This window comes from Hippocampus zosterae, chromosome 11 (genome assembly GCF_025434085.1).
Source record: "Hippocampus zosterae strain Florida chromosome 11, ASM2543408v3, whole genome shotgun sequence".
Classification (NCBI taxonomy): Eukaryota; Metazoa; Chordata; class Actinopteri; order Syngnathiformes; family Syngnathidae; genus Hippocampus; species Hippocampus zosterae.
Genome location: NC_067461.1, coordinates 6,620,244 through 6,641,308, shown reverse-complemented (window position 1 = coordinate 6,641,308; position 21,065 = coordinate 6,620,244). Strand labels below are relative to the sequence as shown.

The 21,065-nt window shown below is 43.9% G+C and overlaps 1 protein-coding gene across 4 annotated transcripts in view; it reads left to right on the top strand.

Annotated features, from left to right (window-relative positions):
- The window catches only part of ehbp1 (EH domain binding protein 1), a 102,854-nt gene that overhangs the window by 78,004 nt on the left and 3,785 nt on the right, over window positions 1-21,065 (top strand). For all 4 annotated transcript variants that reach the window (XM_052080151.1, XM_052080153.1, XM_052080150.1 and 1 more), the window contains 2 exons: window positions 14,832-14,931; window positions 15,534-15,607. In XM_052080151.1, coding sequence (XP_051936111.1) covers window positions 14,832-14,931; window positions 15,534-15,607 — 174 coding nt within the window. The remainder of the gene's footprint in view (window positions 1-14,831; window positions 14,932-15,533; window positions 15,608-21,065) is intronic.

Below are 21,065 nucleotides of genomic sequence, written 5' to 3'. Positions count from 1 at the left end.
CCCCCGCGCCCGCTTCCCTGTGAGAGAGGGATGTGGGGGAGACCTCTCTGGGCTGGGGTGATAAGGGAGCCCTTCATGGGGGAAACGATAACTGGGTGTGATAGCGACCCAAAGTCTGCGCCGCCACCATTTGGTTGGGCTTGCCAGCCGTCCGGGCCTGCGCTCACTTTCTATTGAACAGTGCGCTCAACCGTGCACGTGCACACACACACACACCCTCCTCGCCCAAGTACATATCTGGCCTCGCTTGATATGCTGTGTAAGGGAAGACGGGGGTGAGTCAAAGGGAAGAAAAAAGGATGAGGGAGGAAGGAAGGTGTTTGGAAGGGGGGACACAACACAAGCGTCGACACACTTTACGAATTTACGTATACACATCCACGCGTACCAAAGTGCGGTCCCTGCTTTTTTGGGAGGGAAGGGGTGTGTGGAGGGGTTGTAAGATTTGTCTATGAGGTAAAGACTTGTTAGGACGCAAGCCAAAAAAGGAAAAGAAAAGAGTGACCTTACTTGCTTGTGAAATTGGAGAAATACGAGACCCGTTTGTGCCACTGAACCATCTCACGGTTGGAAGGATTATGTGTAAAATGTTGGTCTTTACAAAAAAAAGTGTTAAGATGATTTTACTCCAAGGAATACAGACCAAGCCATGTAGTGAATCGGGAAAATCTGTTAGTGCTGATCCACCCCCCCCTTCGAAAAAAAGGTTTATACTATACCGGAATTACCCAGAGAGGCCATAAGATGGCAGCACGCTTTGGCCTCAGCACAAAAATAGCAAATAGGTAAGTTTTTCAATGACCCTCGTGAGGATGAGCTGATTAGAAAATGGATGAATATTATTTTTGTGAAAATACAAAATGTAATGCAGTCCAGAATTTTCTTTAAATTCGAATACCACCTATTGTGGCCCAATTTCTATATTGATTGAAGCAAACCGTACTGCATATTCAGTGACGATATTCATGAAATACTCCATCTCCCAATTGTGATAAAGTGGTCATCGTTTGTACCTTCACCTGTTGCTACATTTTAGCAACCAGCTGGAATCTTGTTGACTTAAAGGCATCCTTAATGAGATGTCCACCCACCTCTTTTGAAAGACAATGGAGGCCATTAACGGTGCGAGAGAATTGACGTGGCGCTAAAACGCACAACTATTCCTGATGTAGGACAATAGGCCTCATCCATATTCGGCAGGTGTAGGCTTAGCAGCGAGCTAATGCTGCTACTAATGTGTGAAGGACAGCGCTCCCAGCAGTGCAAGAATAACAAGTTCATTAGTGCACAGGCGCCGTCACAGGAATTCAAATTCGCCCACCAACTCGACCCGCGCCCCTGCCTCCTGATTGGCCGACGGCCGGCGCTCATTAGAGCCCCCGCAGTAATTAAGAGTTGTTAGAAAGTGAATTCTCCAACCGCAGATTAGGAAATTAAACTATTTACTGATTACATATTAATGGAGGACAACAATGGCGCTCGCCATAAGCTTGGAAGGCAACCAAGGAATAAATCTGTGTACTTAATTACCACAAACAATGGGCGCATGAAAATGGGAGTTTGACGCGTGCACACTCCCCCGCTGTAATGTGTGTGATATCAGAAGACACTTGACAATTCTTGTTCAATTATCTCTATTATTTAATGTTCTGTGAACTGCCGCTGAGTAAATAAATTAACCACCCCAATTACTTTGGAGGCATCTGGGGAGGACCGACGCCTAATAGAAAATGCCGCCCAATGCTGCATTATGCCCCAATTTGGGGGAGGGGGGCGGTTGAAGGAGGGAACGGGGGGGGGTTGTGTGTGTCTGTGGGTAGAGGAGGTGTGTGGATGGTAGTGGTGTAACAGTATGCCAGAAATCAGCATTTGGTGTGTAGCTTGATTTTCAGGGCACACAATGGAGGATGGGATCCCCAAAAAACTGCGATCAAGCGGGAAAACACTGTATAATGATATATAGGTAAAATATACTGACATGCGATCACTTAAAAACTATATTTTTAATGTATATATAATTATAATTTAAAAATTTCAAGGATATCAAGTTATTAAAAAAAGGAATACATACATTTGAATTAAATGATTTTCTTCAAATCTCACTGGACCCTTGACCATTAACATATGCTAGCGCAGTCGTAACGTCATAGATACAGCAAATATTTATATCGAAGCACTTTAGAGCAACAAATGGAAAACAATCAAATGGAAAAAAAAACCACGCATTTCTCATTTTGTGACAAAGCGAGATTGTATCGTAGCCACAAAACATTGTAGATTGAGAACAATGTAAATCACATTGGAAAGTCTGTCGTAAATATGTGCTTTTAGTCATGCTAGCATGTAGCCACCTAGCATTTCAGTGCAATGGACCCACAGATGTGGCATGGCAGAGATGCTTACACTATTTAAAACCCGCACACATATGTACTGTACCTGCATATTATCTTTTTTTCCTTCCATTGACTGTCCGATCAGTAATGTGTGGGCGGTTTGGCTCCACGTGTAACATACAGCAACCTCTTTACGCAGGATACATTCTGCTCTCATCTCTTGGCAGACACAAAAGCAGATTAAAGAAAGAAAAAGAAGAAAAAAAATGAAGTCAATCTTATCGCCTGAGTGTGATTTTTTTTAAGCATATGTTAATCTCCTCTCCTCCTCGCCGCTTGTTTATCTCTTATCAAACGTGGCACTAGGTGACGGCCAGCTTTGTGGCCACGCTATGAGTGCCATTATTGGGATAATTGCGGCCATTGTGACAGGTGATACCGCCGTTTTCAAAACGGGACTTGTGGGTAAATAGGAGACATTTTCAAAAAGGGGATTTTGAGCGCAAAAGGCTACATGACACATTTCAATGCTTCTTCGTCCTCGCAGCTTAACCTTCAGTACGCCCATAAAAGCAAGGCGGAGGAACAATGCTGGCCGAGGTCACTAGCCCACATGACTGACTAAAACCACCGTATTCATGTAAAAGTGAAGTTTGTCCCGGCAGAAGTGAACTCTCATTATTTGCGTAGAATTTAGTTTCACCTATGTTTGAGTCCCAAAAAATGTGGCATTCATTTTTATTCATTTACTTATACTGTACTTTCATCTTGGTCTTGGCATCATCTTGGTCTTGGCAGTAGTGTTCACTCTTCCTGTATTACGTATGAATAAATAAAGCCATGGTATTCATGTAAATGTTAAGTTTGTCAGGGCTGTTGACTCTAGTTTAAAGTTGAAGTATCTCCAATCACCACGTCAATCAAGTCTTAGTTGCGCTGACAACTGGGTCTTATATGGCCCCATGCTGTCATGTGACTAGGCCTTGTTTGTAGGCTTTGTTCATATTTAAAAATGACCCCCCGCCCCGCCCCCTATACATCTGGCGAAGAAGTGCGTGGCCCCCAGTAACACTGATGAAAAATTGTGCCCCCCCACAACCCCCTCCAGCATTGAAGTTGAGCACCCCTAGTGCAGACTATTGCATTTAGCATTAGCTCCATCTTATGTGTGAATGTTTTTTTTTTTTAATGCAGGCAGTAAAGGCATTTTAAAATCTTATGGGCTGGTGCTGCGTCTTGGCAGTCGTGCACCATTATTTGTGGTGCATTTAGCTTCATCTCATATATATTATGAATGAATCAAACATGGATCAAGATGTTGAATTTGTCAAGGAAGTAGTGCACTCCTATCGTTTGCATCATCTTATTTATCAATGACAAATACAATGGCAATAATATTTGTACATGTGATATTAGTCGGGACAGGAGTACACTCCCAAGTTACTTGTGTAGCATTTAGTTTGATGTCCTGCATGATAGATACATTGAGTTCAAGTGATGTGTTACCAGCAGATTAGTAGAGATTATCCCTCACATGGATATCGAATGACCGTGTGTTGATATTCCTGATGATTCAAACTTGTCGGTCGTCCTAATCTGCCATCAACGTTAAGTTTGACTAAAGGTTCACGTCCACTCTTTCTCAAGTTTGCATCTCGACAATTAAATAAAAACAACAACAAAAAAGCACACACAGCTTTAAGTATATGAGCATGGCCCGCTTCTTTTCTGCTGATGAAGCTTAGCCGTAATCATTGTAACTATGGGCAGATTACCAATGCGGCCGCCTTGTAAGCGCCGGCGGACTCGTCTTGACCTCCCCAGCACAGGGCTTAAAGACACAAGAATGGCATTTTAGCAACTTTAATGGGATAACCGCTCTAATCTTCCACCGGCCGCACGAGGAAAAGTGCGATGGCTATAATACTCTGGTTGTTTGGCACGTTGCGGGATTTGCACGGCGCTCGTTGGTGCGGCTTTTTAATCAAGACTTTGCCTCTTTTGTCAGCGTTTCGTGTTTTTACTGTGACTTTACTTGAAAATTCAGCCTTCTTAGCTCGTATCCTTGGACACATTAAATTCGGTTGGCCTGTTTATCACGAGTAGACCCACAAAAAAGTCAAGAAGCCATGATGGAAAAGGGGTTACAATCCAATCCAACCCCTTACCAGGGGTTCTTAAAACACTTATACTGGTGAAATGTCTTGAAAAGTAAGTATCTTTTAACAACCCACAATTCAGTAGACATGTCTATCATGAATAGACCCACAAAAAGGTTTCAACAGGCCATGCCCGAAAAGACACCGGAAATCTGACATTTTGCTTTGAAAGAGCCATTTTAGGGCTTTTACCAGGACAAATGTGTCGTATTGAAATATTTTATCATAAATCATAAATTGAAATATCATTCAATATCAATATCATAAATTGAAGTCCCCAAAAGTCGGTATTCCTTATAAGGCAAAATTTGCTAGAGGTGTCTGTCGTTTGTAATGCCACCAAAAAAATTCAGAAGAAGCCATTCAACATGGGCCATTTCCGGGGACCCTTCAAAGACCAACTCTAGCTAGTATTCCACTTGCTACAAAATTCAAATTACGTGTTCTAGACAGATGGGCGCTGCTCCAGTTGCGAAGAATTTCAGTTTTCGCCCTGACACTTCTAATCCGGCGCACCCCTGCAGTATGGGAATCCCCAACATAGAGGATTGGAGAAGAAAAGACCGCTCAGGATCAGTGCCTTAAAAACCCATTGCCTTTTGCTTGCCTTTGAGGGTGCAAAACAAAGCCTTTTTTTTGGTGCTTTGTTTTGTGTGAAAATGTGTGTGCATGTGTGCGTGTGTGTGTATGTGTGTATGTGAGTGTGACTCCGGGGTTCAGCCGGGTCAGAACACAGATTAACCCCCCCCCCAAAAAACCCTCCCAACCCTTTTGCCTTTACTCCCGCTCATTCCGTTAATCCCGGCGGCCATTTGAATGTCGGAGCGGCACAACAATTTAATTAAGAATCGGCGCAGGCAAACTCAGCGGTCCACCCAATGCGGTGACACCACACTCCCAGATGTGCACCAATCCCCCCCTCCCCCCCTAAACATACCCCCACCCCCTTTTCTTGTGTTCTCCAGCTCCATGTCAACCTTTCATACATTCTTTTAACAGTGGGGATGAAAGGGGGATTTTTAGGAAGATTAGGGAACGGGATCCTCTAGGCATTGTCTGACAATCCTCAGATAAAACGAGCAGGGTGGACAGAGTCAACGGGTGGGTTGGAGAGAGGGGGCGCGTGAGGCGGTCGGGTCGGGGGTGGGGATGGGGGTAGGGGGGGGTTAGTGGGAGTGTGCGGAGCCACTTGCCTGGGGACGTGTAAGTTACATTTTGTTGTGCGTGCTTTGTTTTCTCGCCGCTTTCTTCAATCTCTTTCCGTTGCGTGGCCTTGGCGTGCCAGCAAAAAAGGCCGATTAACATTTTCTATGTGTGTGTGTGTGTATGAGGTGGGGGTTGGGGAGGGGGGGACAGGGGGGGCTAGCCTTGGAGAGAGAATTGAGAGGTGGACAATGGCCGCTTATGATAATCTGCTCTTTATTGGAGCATCCCGCCAATGCTTTCATCAACCGCCTGTGTGCCCCCGGACCCCTTGCAACACACGTACGCATGCGCATAAGCATTACATCAAAGTTCCGCACTTGTTCGCCTTGTTCTCAAGCTCCCACAGACAGCGGTTTCACGAATAAAACACATCATTTCGCGATCAATGTGTTTATTTAGTCGAGTATATTGATACAACAAAAGTTGTGGGGGGTTTTGTGACTTACAGCTACTGTAACCAAATCATAGACATTCTATTTTGATTATTTGTATTGCCGTTTTCTGCGATTGGCTGGTGTTCAGCGTGCACCCTGCCCCTTGCCCAAAAGACATCCGGAATAAGCAGCAGCGCGCTCATGACTCTCGTAAGAATAAGCGGTTAGGAGAAAGAATGAATGAATGGATGAATAGTTGTGTTGTATTTATTTATTTCAATTTACAAATATTTCAATACAGATTTTATTTTAATATTGTCACATACAGTATATCAAACCAAATTGCATCTATTATCCATCCATCCATTATCCGGGTCGTTTATCCTTTATTAGATTTTTTTTTCTCTTTTTACATTACATACAGACGACTGTTTTCGTTTTTTTGTTCATTTTATCACAATATATTTTCCATTTAAGGCGGCGCCATTCTTAACCACCTGTTAGCTTTAGAATGAGTTGGAGACTTTTCTGGGCACTTTATAAAATATTTGGAGAATTACTAGTCCAATGCATCACTTAAAAAAACAGTATTGATCATGAGTATTTATTATTATTATTATTATTATTATTCACTTAATTGTTTTTGTGTGTTGATTGGATTGTTAAGGAATGTAGTCCTACTACAGTGAGAGGGGCGAGCTTAGTTTTGTACCAAAGTACAAAATACGGTAAATAAATACCAGTCTTTAGATCTGGTTTCAAAGGGATACATTTTTTTCCTGCTGTATTTTTGTTTATTTCTACTGTAAAATGTGTGTGACACGTTGAAAATGTCGCAGAATTCGCGGGCCCGGCCGCTCAATTAACGGCGTCTTTCTCATGGTAACGGCGGCGGTGACGTTGGACAATGCAGGTTAATGACGGAGGTTTGGCCCTGGTAATTACGCCATTCACTTGCTAACACAGCTGCTGGCCAGCCAACAATAGCCCCCAACCAGACCCCCGTATACACTCATCCCCATTTCCCCATTGTAATCAGCACTCCGGGCTACAAATACCAACAGCTGTGTTTCCCAATACATTGCCATTTAAATATCTATTTCAGTGTGTGTGTGTGTGTGTGTGTGTGTGTGTGTGTGTGTGGGTGCGCGCGTGTGCGCATGTGCGCGCGTGTGTTTTGAGCCGATGTGGCGACACAAGCAATTTTAGCCACTTTAACGCTAAAACCTGGAAGTTGTTGACTTCAATGAATGGAATCCATTGCCAAGTTAAATCATGGGTGGAATGTCGACCTCTCAAATCAATCCAGGAGATGTATGGGCAATGGTCGGAAGTAACAAAAAACAAATACTTTGTTGCTGTACTCAATTTTGTTGGATTTTTATCCTCCATTCAGCATGGTTTGTAGCCACACAGATATAGAATATGATTTTTTTTAATTGTTGATTTTTTTTTTCTTCTTTGCTGGATAGTTTTAACTAACATCACTTCATGTCGTTGTTTTGAATTTTATTTGTTTATTTTAATTCCAGTTTGTTTTCACAATCTGCTGATTGTAAAACTAAGAACATTGTGAGAAAATTATCCCTTGTCCAAAAATGGACAACTTTTTTTTATATTTTAGATGAAAAGAAAATCAATATAATTGCACTACCACAACTAAAATGGGTTATTAAAAAATAAGGAAACAACGTGGAAAAAATAGCCAGCATAAATCCCAGAAGTTTAAGTAATTTTTTTTCTGCTCTACATTCTTTGAGTATTTTTTTTCCGGTTGACTTTTTACTTTTACTCCTCACAATTGAAAAACTTTCTACTGTACTCCACACTTTGTCAACCACTTGTTACTCAAGATTGGCGAGTATCAGTATCGGGCTGAAACTGGCCTTATTTCAAGGTATCAGGTATTCTCTTGAAAGATGCCGATACCAGCCACTGATACTGAAGGAAAAAAATTAGACATCAAATAAGCCTTGCTTGCCAATAGTTGATGCTGCACTACGGCTGATACACACACACACCCACACACACACATACATTTAAAGTGACTGATACTGTTTTCCTTAAGTTGAGTATATAATTCGACTTTTTTGCCAGAGGACTTTTGCCACCTCTACTTATTCCTGAACACAGGAAGTAAAAGGAGGATGACTAATATTGTTAGCCAACCGTCACAGAGAAATTCATTAAGCAATTCATCATCAAGCCCCCTCGTCCCCTCGCCCCAAATGTCACCAGGCGTGTAATATGACACCCCTCAAATTTGTTCTAACATCTACCCCTGGGGGGTCAAGCTTGCACCCCCCTCTTCACACACAGACACGCACGCATACACTCACGCGCGCACACATACACATGTGGCTAATGGGGCAGGCGGAGCTACTTATGCTAAAAAGATTGTAGCTGTCCGTCAACGAATGGACGAGGGGGGCAGGGGTCCTCCTCAGGGTGTTATCACTGCGACACAGTCACTCGCTCCCTCATTCACAAAAATATGCTAGCCTGAGACTGGAGCAAATTGGTGCTAAACTAAAGTAACAAGTTCAACTCAAGTTGCGAGCGTTGATGAACAGGCCCTTGCACAACGATTTTCCCTTTTGCGATGATCAGCGAAACGCGTTTGGAAGCAAATAAAATTTTTTGGAGCGTTCCAGCCTGAGAACGGCTGCTTCAGATTGTCCTGTTCAGTTTCAGACACGGGTCCGAGAGACTTTTTCATGCGTCCTGTTGCTATTATCACTTCATCAACCTGTCCATCAAAGTTATGTTGATAAGTGAAACTGATGTCAAGCTCTTATTTGTCTTGCGCCACTTAAACACAGAAGGTGTCCCGCCCTCTTCTGGTTCTGATACCACTTCCAAAGATTGACTCAGTCCACCCTCTTGTCAACACATCAACACAAACACACAAAAAAAAGACCTGCAGTGTGTGGTGAAAGACGCTTAATAAACTCCGTGTGCTGTCCCTGCCCGAAACACGACACTGTGGGGCCCGACACGTTGAGCCCACCTCTTAAACGTTTGCCCTAAGCCTGCGCCAATTAACGCTGCGGCCAGGGCAGCTGAAGTTGACAGTAGCATAAGTCAACTCTCCGTCAACCTAAACACCCACACCCCCGTCGTCTAAGCTCCCCCGGCGAGCTTCACACCTCACTGTGTGTGTAAATACGCGCACTCGGGGGAGCTAAAGTACCTGGCTTAGCCTCTGCTTAGCCCCGCTGAGCCACTGCTTATCAACAGGCATCCCGTAACACCAACATTATGCCAGGTTGTGTGCGGGGATGTTTAAGCATGTTTTTAGGGCGAACCGCCGTCTGATACTTTGGGGGAAATGACAACAATTTGCAAAGGGGTTGAGGAGACACCTTTGTGTCCGCCCCAGTTTGGATGCAGTGAGCCAAACAAATGCAGTAAATCCTTGTTCATCAGTGGGGAGACATTCCAGGTACACCCGGTGAAAATCGACGGGAAAAAAAATCATTTTTCCGTTTGTTTTTGCCACTCCCAACACCTTTAAACGCATTTAAAGTCTCTAAATTAACTGGATTATCCACATGCTGGCTATCAAGTCAGAATTTTTTTTTTTTGGGGACCCCTCCTCGCTCTCCAGTTTTTCCCTCTGTGTGCATTCATAATTGACAGACAATGAGGCACTCTAAAGCGGCCATGCTAGCAGAATAACCGAGAGAAAAATGCATTTTCATGATGGAGGCATAGCTAGCTGGCTATCGCAATTGTGCCCGATAACGAAGAAGCTCAAGTTCGGATGTTCTTGGGGCGGGGTGACTCCAAGGTGGTTCACGCGCCTCCATTTGAACCACAACCCAACTGTCTCATTTGGGAAAACTGAAATGTCGATGAGCAGTATAACGCTTCCACTTCACAATTCACCATTACGCAGGTATCACTGCATGTTTTAACACTAATCTTGCATGTATGTGTTTAGAAACAAATCTGTGAATTCATTTCACAGGGTTTTTTTGAACTAATTACATCACATTTAAATCTATTCATTTAAATTTACCCTAAAACTGACTCATAAAATCAAATGGAATTTAATATCGAAGCGTATCAGTTTGTCTGCCGAAATCCATTTGCTTGATATCAACATACGAAGATGAACCGTGTAGAAGGGCTTATAGAAATCAGCATGGAAGTTATTTTAATTTTATGTCATATCACAACGAAAGGTGCGTGGCACTCAAATTTAAATTTGCTTCAAAAATCCGCAACAAGCAGTCGTTTGATAACAGTTGTGATTTAGCCGAGGTTCACTGTACATGAACTAAATCCCACGGTTAATGTTACCGCGCACGAAGGATGGATGGTGGTGGGTGAGGTGGGGTCGTGGTCGGGAGGGATTACCGCACTGTTTTGCATCAGTTGCCTTCTGCTGGGTGGCCTCTGCTTGACAAAAAAAGAGGCAAAGAAGAGAGGAAAAGCATTTAAAGCGGCACATTGAAGAGGAGAGGAGGGCTCTTAATACCTTCAAAGCTCAGGAGAGGAGAGATCTGCCATTCACCAATTCAGCTGTTGATGTTTTCTGGCCTGCAACAATCGAGGAGGCTCCGGAGAATGACGACATTGCCTCCCCACCCCCTTTTTTTTTTTGTGTGTGTGTGTGCGTGTGTATTTTTGTGTGCTTTAAAATGATATGTGTGTGCGTGTCTGTCTGTGTTTTATATTATGGGCCTGGAAAAGAAAAAGCCTTGGCGATGAGCCTGGGAAAAAAAAAACGTTGACGTTAGGGAAGAAGATGAGGATGAGGAGGGCCAGATGACGGAGCTATTCATTGGCTGATAAGAGCTGATGGAGGGGTTAATAAGCTACACCACCGGGGTCATCGCCGCCTTTTTTGATGCCGTAGAGGAGCAGAATGGAGGACTGCCGAGAATGAGTGTGTGCGTGTGCGCATGTGTGTGTCTCAAGTATCTCCCCGCGTTTGGAAGAGTGTTAGCGTCCCTCAAAGTTGTCCTTCAGCCCTCACTTACAGCACGTACGTCGGGTGTCGCTTGCTGCTGGGACTGTAAACGGTACACCAAAGTTAAAATACGATTCCTATGTCGATTTCTGACCCCACACAAATGTTCTCAAATCCATTCATAGAATATGGAATATTTTCATGATTAATGTCCATGTCTGTTTATTTATGTTCAACGCGAATTGGCAAAGTTCCTTGAAGCACTTACAGGAAATAGTCCGGGTCTTGTCGACAGTGTGATTTCCATCTCTTAACCGTGTGCCAAAATGCTTCCATATTGTGGGCCTAAAGGAGCTTTTAGAGGTTATTAGTTGTACGAGCCGGGTTTTCTACTTTCCGCGCCCGGCCGGCAGCATTAGCATAAGCGGTAGCTGCAATTTTACTCACGCCTGTCGGATCACTGTCGCCGACAAAAGTAGTCACACGACATGTGTTTGGCAGAGGCTTGATGAAGAAATGTGTCTTAAATCTCGGTTTACATTTTTTAAATTAACTTTAAAAAAATAATAATGAACTTTGGTCGCACTGTGGTATTATATGGCAGCATGTGGACTGGCATTTGTCTCAGGAAGAGGGGGGGGAACACATTTGCATCTAAAATCTGTGGAAATTTTTCTTAGCGGAAAAGCTATTCCGAATGAAACCAATTGATTGGCCAGTTATGTGGGATGATTTATACCGTACGCTTCTATTTCCTTTCTCGTCGTAATGTACAGGAAACGTACGGCGCAATAAGTATTGGTGGAAATAATCGTATAATGGTCCATGTTTCCATGAAATAATCTTTTGGACTTCCGCATCATCTCGACATGTTCTCCCTCAGGTGGGTGTTATTCCCAGCGAGCATTCCCGCTGTTGTTCCGTGTTTGTTTGAGGAATCTCTTGTCATGTCATTGGATCTAAATAGAAAGCGTCCCTCAAAGGGCCGAGCGAGCTGATGAATGGCGAAGGGTGTGTGCGTGGGGGCTAGCGTGGGGTCTCTTCTTCTCCTCCACCATACCTGCCCTTGTCCCGAAGCTAATAACCCAGGCTCCCTATCAGCCACTCACCTTCATAATAAAAGCCAGCCTCCCGTGTAGCGCCAGATCACGTCGTTAATAGGATGATGCCTTTTGTGCTGAGATTATGAGCGGGGATAGCCTCTCCTCGCTTCTCTTTACACTCACACACCGAGCCACGGGCATCCTGCGGGGGGCTCCCCGTCGAGCCGAGGCGATCGTAAACGAGGCCTTTGTTCCCGGGGCTTGTACGCTAACGGGCCGGCTAATGAAAAAGCTTTTAGAGTGGGGGCGGGGGGGTGTCGGCAGGTGAGCAAGGCCTTCTTCTCCGCGATATTAATTACCTGAAGTGCGGCCCAGCTCTTCATCTGCCTAATGTGGAGGTGTGTGTTGATAATGGCCCTCGTGACAATAATAATGAATCAGGTAATTGAAGGGGTGAAATAAAAACATCCAAGAGCGAAGTAGACGCAGGTTGTAAATCACCTCGCTCGGCTCACTCAAGCGCTTCTGATGGACGCTAATGCTAACGATGCTGTCGATTGCGCTTTTATGTCTTTTCTTGTAGTCGCCAATGCATTCTCAATGACTACATGCATCTGCACACTTCTTTATTTACATTGCTGGCGTTCATGTATCTGCTAAAGGTTATTTTAAAAAGACACGCATTACGAAATCCTGGAAATTAACTTGACAGGCAACCTGTTTTTTTTTTGGTTGTTTGTTAACGACTTGACGTGTTGAATGTGCGCGGTTTCTAAGTCTGGCCTGTTATGTCATTCAATGACAAAATTAAAACTGCCTCAGGCTGTCTTCTTTCTGTGTTGCCAAGATGTTTCTCTTCAGCGCATTTTTGTATGGTTGGCTCTTGCTTTCGTGTTGAGTTTCCCAAGCAGTTAGCAAAGTGTGCTAAGCTAACCGACGAGCCCAGCCCCCTCCTAACCGAGGCCGCTTGTTCCCGTCATTGAATCCACTCGCCAAAGTCAATCAGATAGGTGGCTTGTTGTCTTACGTGTATTTGCTTGTATCTTGTGTGTGTATTTGTGACAGCGCGTGATCGTATCTGTGTGCGCTTCTCGCCATCGTGGCCGCCATGTTAGCAGTGTTGAATGAGGCCATCAATTGGTCCCTTTTCTTGATCAAACACGGCGTATAAGTGCCTTGAGCTGAGATATAGTAAGTAGGAAGACTGAAAGCATGTCACGTGGGCCCCCGCAGGATCCGCCATGGATGCCCGGTGTCTGAGCGCCGACATGGAAGTCAATGAATGATGGGCTGCATCTCATGTCTCTAAGCCTTGACATACTTTGCCTTTGAAATACCCAGAATGTCATTCTTTCACTCGAATGTGGTGACTTTTACCAAGGCAAAATTCTGACCAAAAAAACTCTTTGTGTACTTGCATGGCGAACAGAAGCAAGCGAGACATGCGGCGCCCCCTGATATCGCATGTCCGGACTGACCCTAGCATCATAGTACACAATCTAGTCAATAAACATAGAGTATAATGAGAATAAACTCCTTAACATACAGGGCTGAAGAATAACAATGTGCCTTATAACTCGGTGCATCTTAAGTAGAGAGAGAGAGAGAGAACCATTCATATTGCGCCTAATAATACGGTGCGCTTGATGGTCCGTAAAATACGGTGATGTCATCAATAATCAATTTTTAAAAAAGGTTTCATCCGAGGTCTCCGACATCCTCAAATTGTCTTATTGTATCATCCAGCTTCCTCCTTTCCTCGCCTCCTCACTCATATAAAAAGCAGCTTCTGCTTGGCAGGCGTTTTGTGTGTGTGGGGGAGGGGGGCAGGGGGGATATTTCTAATCCGCCGTGGTGTTCGTCTCACAGGCCGCCACAATGTCACAGGAGCTTAATATTTGCAGCGATTATTTGCTTGTTTTATTGGACTCGCGGGCGGCACACTGACCCGCCTTTATCCCGCTGCCGACGTCCGTTTGAAAGTTGACTACAGTAATCCAGCGCGGTGCTAAATCCCGACGTGTGGCTTTCATCGCCTGCCATCCATAATGGAATGACATCGCACCAACGACAATGTACACACATGGCTTTCTGACAAATATTGATATCTTTTATATGACGGCCTCTATAATTAGTCATCATAATACACGCTATTTAAAGTGTGCGTATGCAACCTGCGGCTTGTGGGCCATCTGCGGACCACCAAAGCAATGGGGTAGAATATGCCAACCCTAAAATTCAATAAAAACTCTCATCCATTGCAACCACCATAAATTAAATAACTTTGTCACGTTGGACTTGTCACCTTTGAGTGCCCTTTAATGGCCCTTTTCCTATTTAATCTTCTTATTCACTGCCTTTTAATATATTATAATATAGGGGGGGAACGGAACTTGGTGATGATACAATGAATGGTTTCAAAGTATTGTTTTTAAGAAATGGTTGAAAAGTTTTTTTAATGTGTCAATAGTAGACATTTTTAGCTAATTATTTAATTAGTTTTGAGGATGTCAACCTGTGTTGTCTATTCCCCCCCCCCCCAATATTTGTTGTCTGAGAACAATTGAACCAGATTTGAAAATGTAACTTTTTGTATTTACAGTATATGCAAGTTTTAAGTGAACTGTAAACTGAGACAGATGTGATTCCTTGCACATGTACTCTTTTTCCTTCTGTATGAGAAAAATAAACAGCTCAAAAAATGTATTAAGAAAAATAACTTATAATAAGGTAACATTCTGTACCGTCCTCCCTGCTTTTGCATTTTTAACGTGTGTGCGTGTGTGTACGTGCAGGCAACAACAAGGAGGAGGAGGAGGCCATGATGCAGGAGTGGTTCATGCTGGTCAACAAGAAGAACGCCCTCATCAGGAGACAGAACCAACTCTCTCTGCTGTACGTTCAAGTCGCGTACTTACTCTCTCATTGATTCACATGAAATCAATAAGAAATGTGCACATTATATGCGTCTGTTGCTAGTGTCTGCGCATGTATGTGTGTGTGCTCAGCTGGTCCACACACGCGCCCGCGCACACACACACATTTGCACGGATGTCGAAGCGTGCGAGCGGCGAGATTGAAGTATTCCTAATCACATTATATCACGACCAAAGAGTTGGGGGGAGGAGGGCGTTTAAAGTGGCCAATTGACAGAAGGGCTTATTATGAGGCCTTTGTGGTCCCTCTTTGTGCGGGAAAGACGAGCGTCAAGGACAAATTCTATTAGGGCTCATTTTTTAATATGGCTGAAAGAGGAAAGAATTGAATTTGTGCCACACACACAGACACGCGCGCGCGCACACACACACACCTGCCGTGATGTAATTTCACACAGACAGACACACCGACGGCTATGTGTATGCGTGCGCGGCACTAGATTAAAAGTGTGAGAAGGTTCCAGCAAGTGTGGCAATCGATGTTTATTTATGTGGGCGTCCTGCCGTAATGATTTAGTCATTAACATATTGATGAACTTTGCTCCTCCCTCCCGCCTGCAGGGAGAAGGAGCACGACCTGGAGAGACGCTTCGAACTACTCAACAGAGAGCTCAGAGCCATGCTGGCCATCGAAGGTAACGTGCGCGCACGCACACACAGATGCATAGCCAGCGCTGGTGCTGGCGCGCTGCCTTCAGGTGCTGCTCGGAATGCACATTGACGCCAAGATGGTTCAGGATGTATCTTATCAAACAATATTGATACGTGGAATTCAACAGGATAGTGAAGCCGTTTTTTTTTTTTTTTAATGTAGTTGTAACATTCAGAAACTCATTCAAGCCTTCCTTTGGTGCCTGTTCTCACTCTGTCTCACCAAGTTCTCGAAACAAGAGACTAGCTTGCGTTTGTCACTCCCGGTTGAAGTTGATTATTATTTATTTTGTAAACAGACACAAAACAATAGGAGAATTCATCAGTGTTTATTTGAACAAGAAAATTGTTCAATTTTATCTGCTATCTTAATGGGAACTATAGAAAGACTAATGGAAATGTACAAAAGTGTACATTATACAGTATAGTGGTGCCTTGAGATACAAGTGACCCAATTTGGAAGTTTTTGAAGATAGGAGACATCATTGGACCAATTGTTTGGTTTAAAATTTGAGATTGATTTGATATTTTAAAATAAATCCATAACTTCAGCGTCCCAAACGACCCAAATGGTGGCAGTTTGCTGCTAAAAATTGAGAGACTACAGTACATTTTTCATCCATCATCGCTTGTGCAACCGGTAAATTCACAAATGTATTGATTTATTTTTTAATCTTAATTTTTGGGGGGTTGCCGCTCTGCACTTCAGCCCTTTGTATCAGAAATACAGTAAAAAAATCAGTGGAAATGTGAACATTTACACGAGTCTTTTTGCAGCGTGCACCCCCAAAGATTCGGGTTAGAGGCCACTGTGCTCCTTAAAAAAAAAAAAAATTTAAAGAACTTCGCTTTCGAGCTCTGACCTCACCTCACCATCTCACCTTAAATTCTGCTAATAGCATCTGTGCTGTAACCCTTTAAAAAAATGTCATATATTCCTTATCCTCTGCAAAGAATGACTGATATTACTGCGGCTTCCTGAGGAGCTTTGATGTCTCCATGTATAGCTGTCTAGATTAGAATTCCCCCAGGTGGACACGGCATGGACACAATGTCCATTGAATGGTAGCAGAAAATGTCCCCCCCCCCCCCAAAAAAAAGCAGTTTTATGATATCATAACTGTGTGTAGAGGGCTGTTTTATTTTTCTATTAAAACATTTGAGGAAAGGCGAAAACAACAGGACACAACAATACTCACATTCCATCAGTAGTGTTTTCATGAAAAAGCGTGTGTGTGTGTGTGCGCGTGTTATATTGCGCACTTTGGTCATTCTGTGTTGTGTGTGTGTGATGAGCTTGATGTTAATTGTGTGGATGTGGATTAGACTACGGTCCTGCCAGGGATTTCACTGGCTGATACTTGATCAATGCTATCGCGTTTCCTCGGCCGTCGAGGCCCAACTAGCCGATGCTTGATTGCAAAACCACGCTGCACTTTTTATTATCCAAAGCGCGTTAAGCATCCCACCGCCATTGTGTCGTATCAAAGTTGTCGGGAGCCAAGTGGAGCTGGGAGCGTCCAGGGGAAAGTTTAATCCCCTTCGACGTCGTCCTCTTTGGCAAAATGAACCTTTGGCCAATCAATGCTAATTGATTTTGCTATTCGACATTGACCACCCCGCCCCACCATAAGACCACCACTCCCCTCGACAGCCTCCATGCGACCATTGTCATTTCACTGATAAGCTACCTGCGCCATCATAAATCAATTGTAATTAGCACGAGAGCAGAGGGGGAGGGGGGACTATGGAGGGAGGGTGGGGCAGACATGCATAGTCGAGCGGGAGCGAGAGAGCACGCCACGCTGGCTTCCGTTTTGGTTATTTATCGTATCGTGCTTCTTTGTCGATGGTGTCACTCAAATGTGTGAGTGTGTGTGTGTGTGTGTGTTTGTGCGTGCGTCAGTGACTCTTATTTGGTGCTTGGTCAGGCCCATTGAGCGACGGCCAGGCGTGAGAGCGATTGTCGATTTGGTTGGACAGTCCATCTCTCTCTCTCACACACACACACGCACACACACATCCAGGACAGAGATAGACCTGTACAAACACATACACCCATCTAAAAAAATCTAAGAGTCATACACAATTTCGTAGTGCGGCAAATAGCAGTCGCCAACATTTATTGACTTAATTGCAGAAGGCGGAGGCACATTTCTGAATAGAGTTGTGCCTTGATTTACGGGTGTAATTTGCTAAACTAAAAACACTCGTAAATAAATTCAATGGGCATAGTGATGCTCATTTTGGTGCGAGCGCCTTGGCCAAAAGCGCACAGTAAAATGCATACAGTCATACTCCACATAGATGTGATGATACAGTAAGACCATCTCAACTGACTGGCAATAGATAGTTGCGGAGGATAAAGAATATATGCCTGCTAGAATTGTCGTATGGCCGTTTTACATATGTTTCTATTGCCTGCGATCAAGGTTTATAATTATGGCGACATTCATGCTTGGTTATTTTTTTCACTAGCCTATGATATTTTGTATTGTACGTTCGGTATAAGCTAGCAATTGCTCGGTCTAAAAAAAGGGCTGTGAGGGACTGCAAGGAAGAAATTTGTGACAGAGGAACATAATGACAATATTGGAATCCGCATAAGATCATCTTTTCAACTAAGCTTTGGGGCATATAATAGGCTCCATGCAAGACTGTTTACGTGACTAAACCGCTGAGGGTCCCGTTTATTTGTCTCAAGTGGATAGATAACTCATGCAAGACTGAGTTGAAAAACGGTGAGACACCCACAACAATAAACAACGACACTCACAACATTGCTTAGTGACAAAATCAGTCTGTAACGTCATTAAAAATGGAAGAAAAAGGTTGGCGTCTATTTGAGGGAGGTGTTTATCTGTGTTAATTGGGGCGTGCCGTCTAGTTGGTTGAGAGCCAATATTTGAGGAAATACGGTAAACACCAAGCAAATGCTTACGTGGTGAGCCGTATGACATGTTTGGGGAGGCGTGCAGATAGACATTTTGTTGTTGTTGAGAGTGTGTGCGCGTGCGTGTGTGTGTGTGTTTTTGCGCTTGTGTGTGTGTTGGTGGGATGCCAGATGGGGAAATGCCATCTGTATGCCACGCTCTCATCTCACCGCCACAAAATTGATCCACTATGGCCTCTTTATCTGCTTACACATTCACACCTCTGCTTCTGAATGTGTGTGTGTGTGTGCGTGTGTGTGTGTGCGCGTGTGTGTGTGTCTGTGTGTTGTAAAGCAGGCGCCCTCTCAGCATCTAAAAGGGATTTATGCATAGTCGGGTCCTGGAGTTTTTCCTGTTACGCTTTGATATGATAAGCTGTTTTTTTTTATATGTTTAAAATCAATATGTAATCCTATGCAGGAGCTTAACACACACACACACAAACACACACGCGCACAGAGTTTGTAAATCTATTTGGGCTTTTGTAAGGCACGGGGGCGGGGCCTCGGCCTCCATTGATTAGCTTGACTGTGGAATGCGATCACATCGGTGAGTTTTCATGATGTCGCCGACTCTTTCGGGACGAATGGAGTCATATTTATTTTGTGCGTCTGCGTGGCGAGTATATGCAGCAAGATTCGAGTTGCAACGCAGCTAACATTTAGCCAAAGACGGCTGCCGTGTTTTGGTCATACATTCAGACGATTTGCTGGCCTTGCATCTTTCGTTTTCCCTTTTTGTTGCTGGTGCTCGACAAAAGTGCCAATAAAACCAGAAAACTAATTTAAATACATTGTTTTAAAACTTGGGGAAATCCCCCCCCACCCCCCCCCCCCAAAATAAATAAATAATAATTCGTATGTACATACAAACAATCAAGTAACAGGCTTTTTTTATGTTTGTACCTCTTCCTGGAATGACTTTCTTCATGCTTCTGAATGGCGAAAATTAAATACTTTAGTTTTACCGCCACCTTTTTTTTGAGTTTTTATTGTGATGAAAATCGTTTTTTTGTTTGTTTGTTTGTTTTTAGTACCCACATGCTTCGTAAACGTTAATTTTTTTGCGTTTTGGTTTTCAAATAAGGAATTTTTGCTGCGTATTTATCTAAAATGACAACGTAGATTTTGGTGGGCCTTGGAATGCGTAAAAAAAGTATTTTTTGTCTTTTTTTCATGTCACAAAAGTGATTTCAACTGCACACATTTGGAAATACATGATTTGCATTTTTATTATCCTAACAGTTTCCTGGAATTTGCGGACACAGATTATGTTGTGGGGGAGAAATGAATTTTTTGGGGGGGCGGGGGGGGGGGTCACAATAGTTTTTTTCTCGATTTACAAACAAAGCAGACATTGTGCCGATTTATTATTTTCATTTCAATATTCCCCATTTCCGCAAATTTACTTTACCTTAGCGTGTCTCTTCCGGAAAAAAAAACTCCTCGCTTGTGATTGGCTGAAATGACAACTCTGAGTTGGCGTGCCACCTGTTGCTTTGCCGCGCACATTTCATCCTCACGCCACGGTCGGGTCACGTCAAAGCTGACAGCTTTTACGTCCGTCTCTTCTTTACCGCTGACACTTTTTTTTTTTTCCTCTTCCACTTGGATTTTAGCCAACATTTGCCAGGCGGGGAGACGCCAAAACGACGGAAAGAAAAAAGCGAATTGTGTTGCTTCTTATGAAGCAAAGATCAACGTCTCCTTACTTGTTTGGAGCGCTCCTTTCTCACATGAATGCATTGGGGTGGGGGTAGGGGGGTGGCGGTTACATACAGGCCTGAGGGGGCGGGGGGGGGGGGTTATAGGGATTGGACCAGCGCATTCTTGTGTGCCTTGTGCCGACTCACATGGTTACCAGCGCCGTGCTCGGCCAGACTTAATCTGAATATGCAGCCACCGTGCCAGCAGTGGGCAAGGTTTCCCCCTATGTGGAACCTCTCCGTGAGGGGCGGGGTTAATGTGTGTGTGGGGGGGGGGTTGCTGCATAACGTCTGCAGGGTGTTGTGTTCCTTGGCGGGTGTCTCCTTACCCAGCCTGCTCTGCTCTCAGCATCTCTCATCTCCTCTCTTTATTGTTTACCTTCCTAATGAGGGGGGCGGGACCGAGAGATGTTTGATTGACAGCACCATGCCCCCAACCCTGATCTCTCCCTTCCCAACACACACACACTAAGCTGCACGCACCAGCTTTTGGGCTGAGAGGAGCTCTGAAGATTTTTTTTTTCAAGCATTCCGCTCTGTTCTTATGGGAAGGTTTTTGGGGTTTTTTTGTGTGTGTTATTGTTTTAAACTTTCTGTACCACCATGTTGTGAGGCAACTTTGTTGCTGAGGATTTGGGTATATTGGACACATCTAGCTGAGTATGGCCACCGAACACCTGTAAACTATTCCTTCTCCTACGCGACTTTGTCTTTTTAAATATAGAGGGAAAATCTGCCCACAATTTGAGAAAACGTGCCGTGCGATGGACCTTTTTCTTCATGTTGTGGCCTCACTGCTTCGGG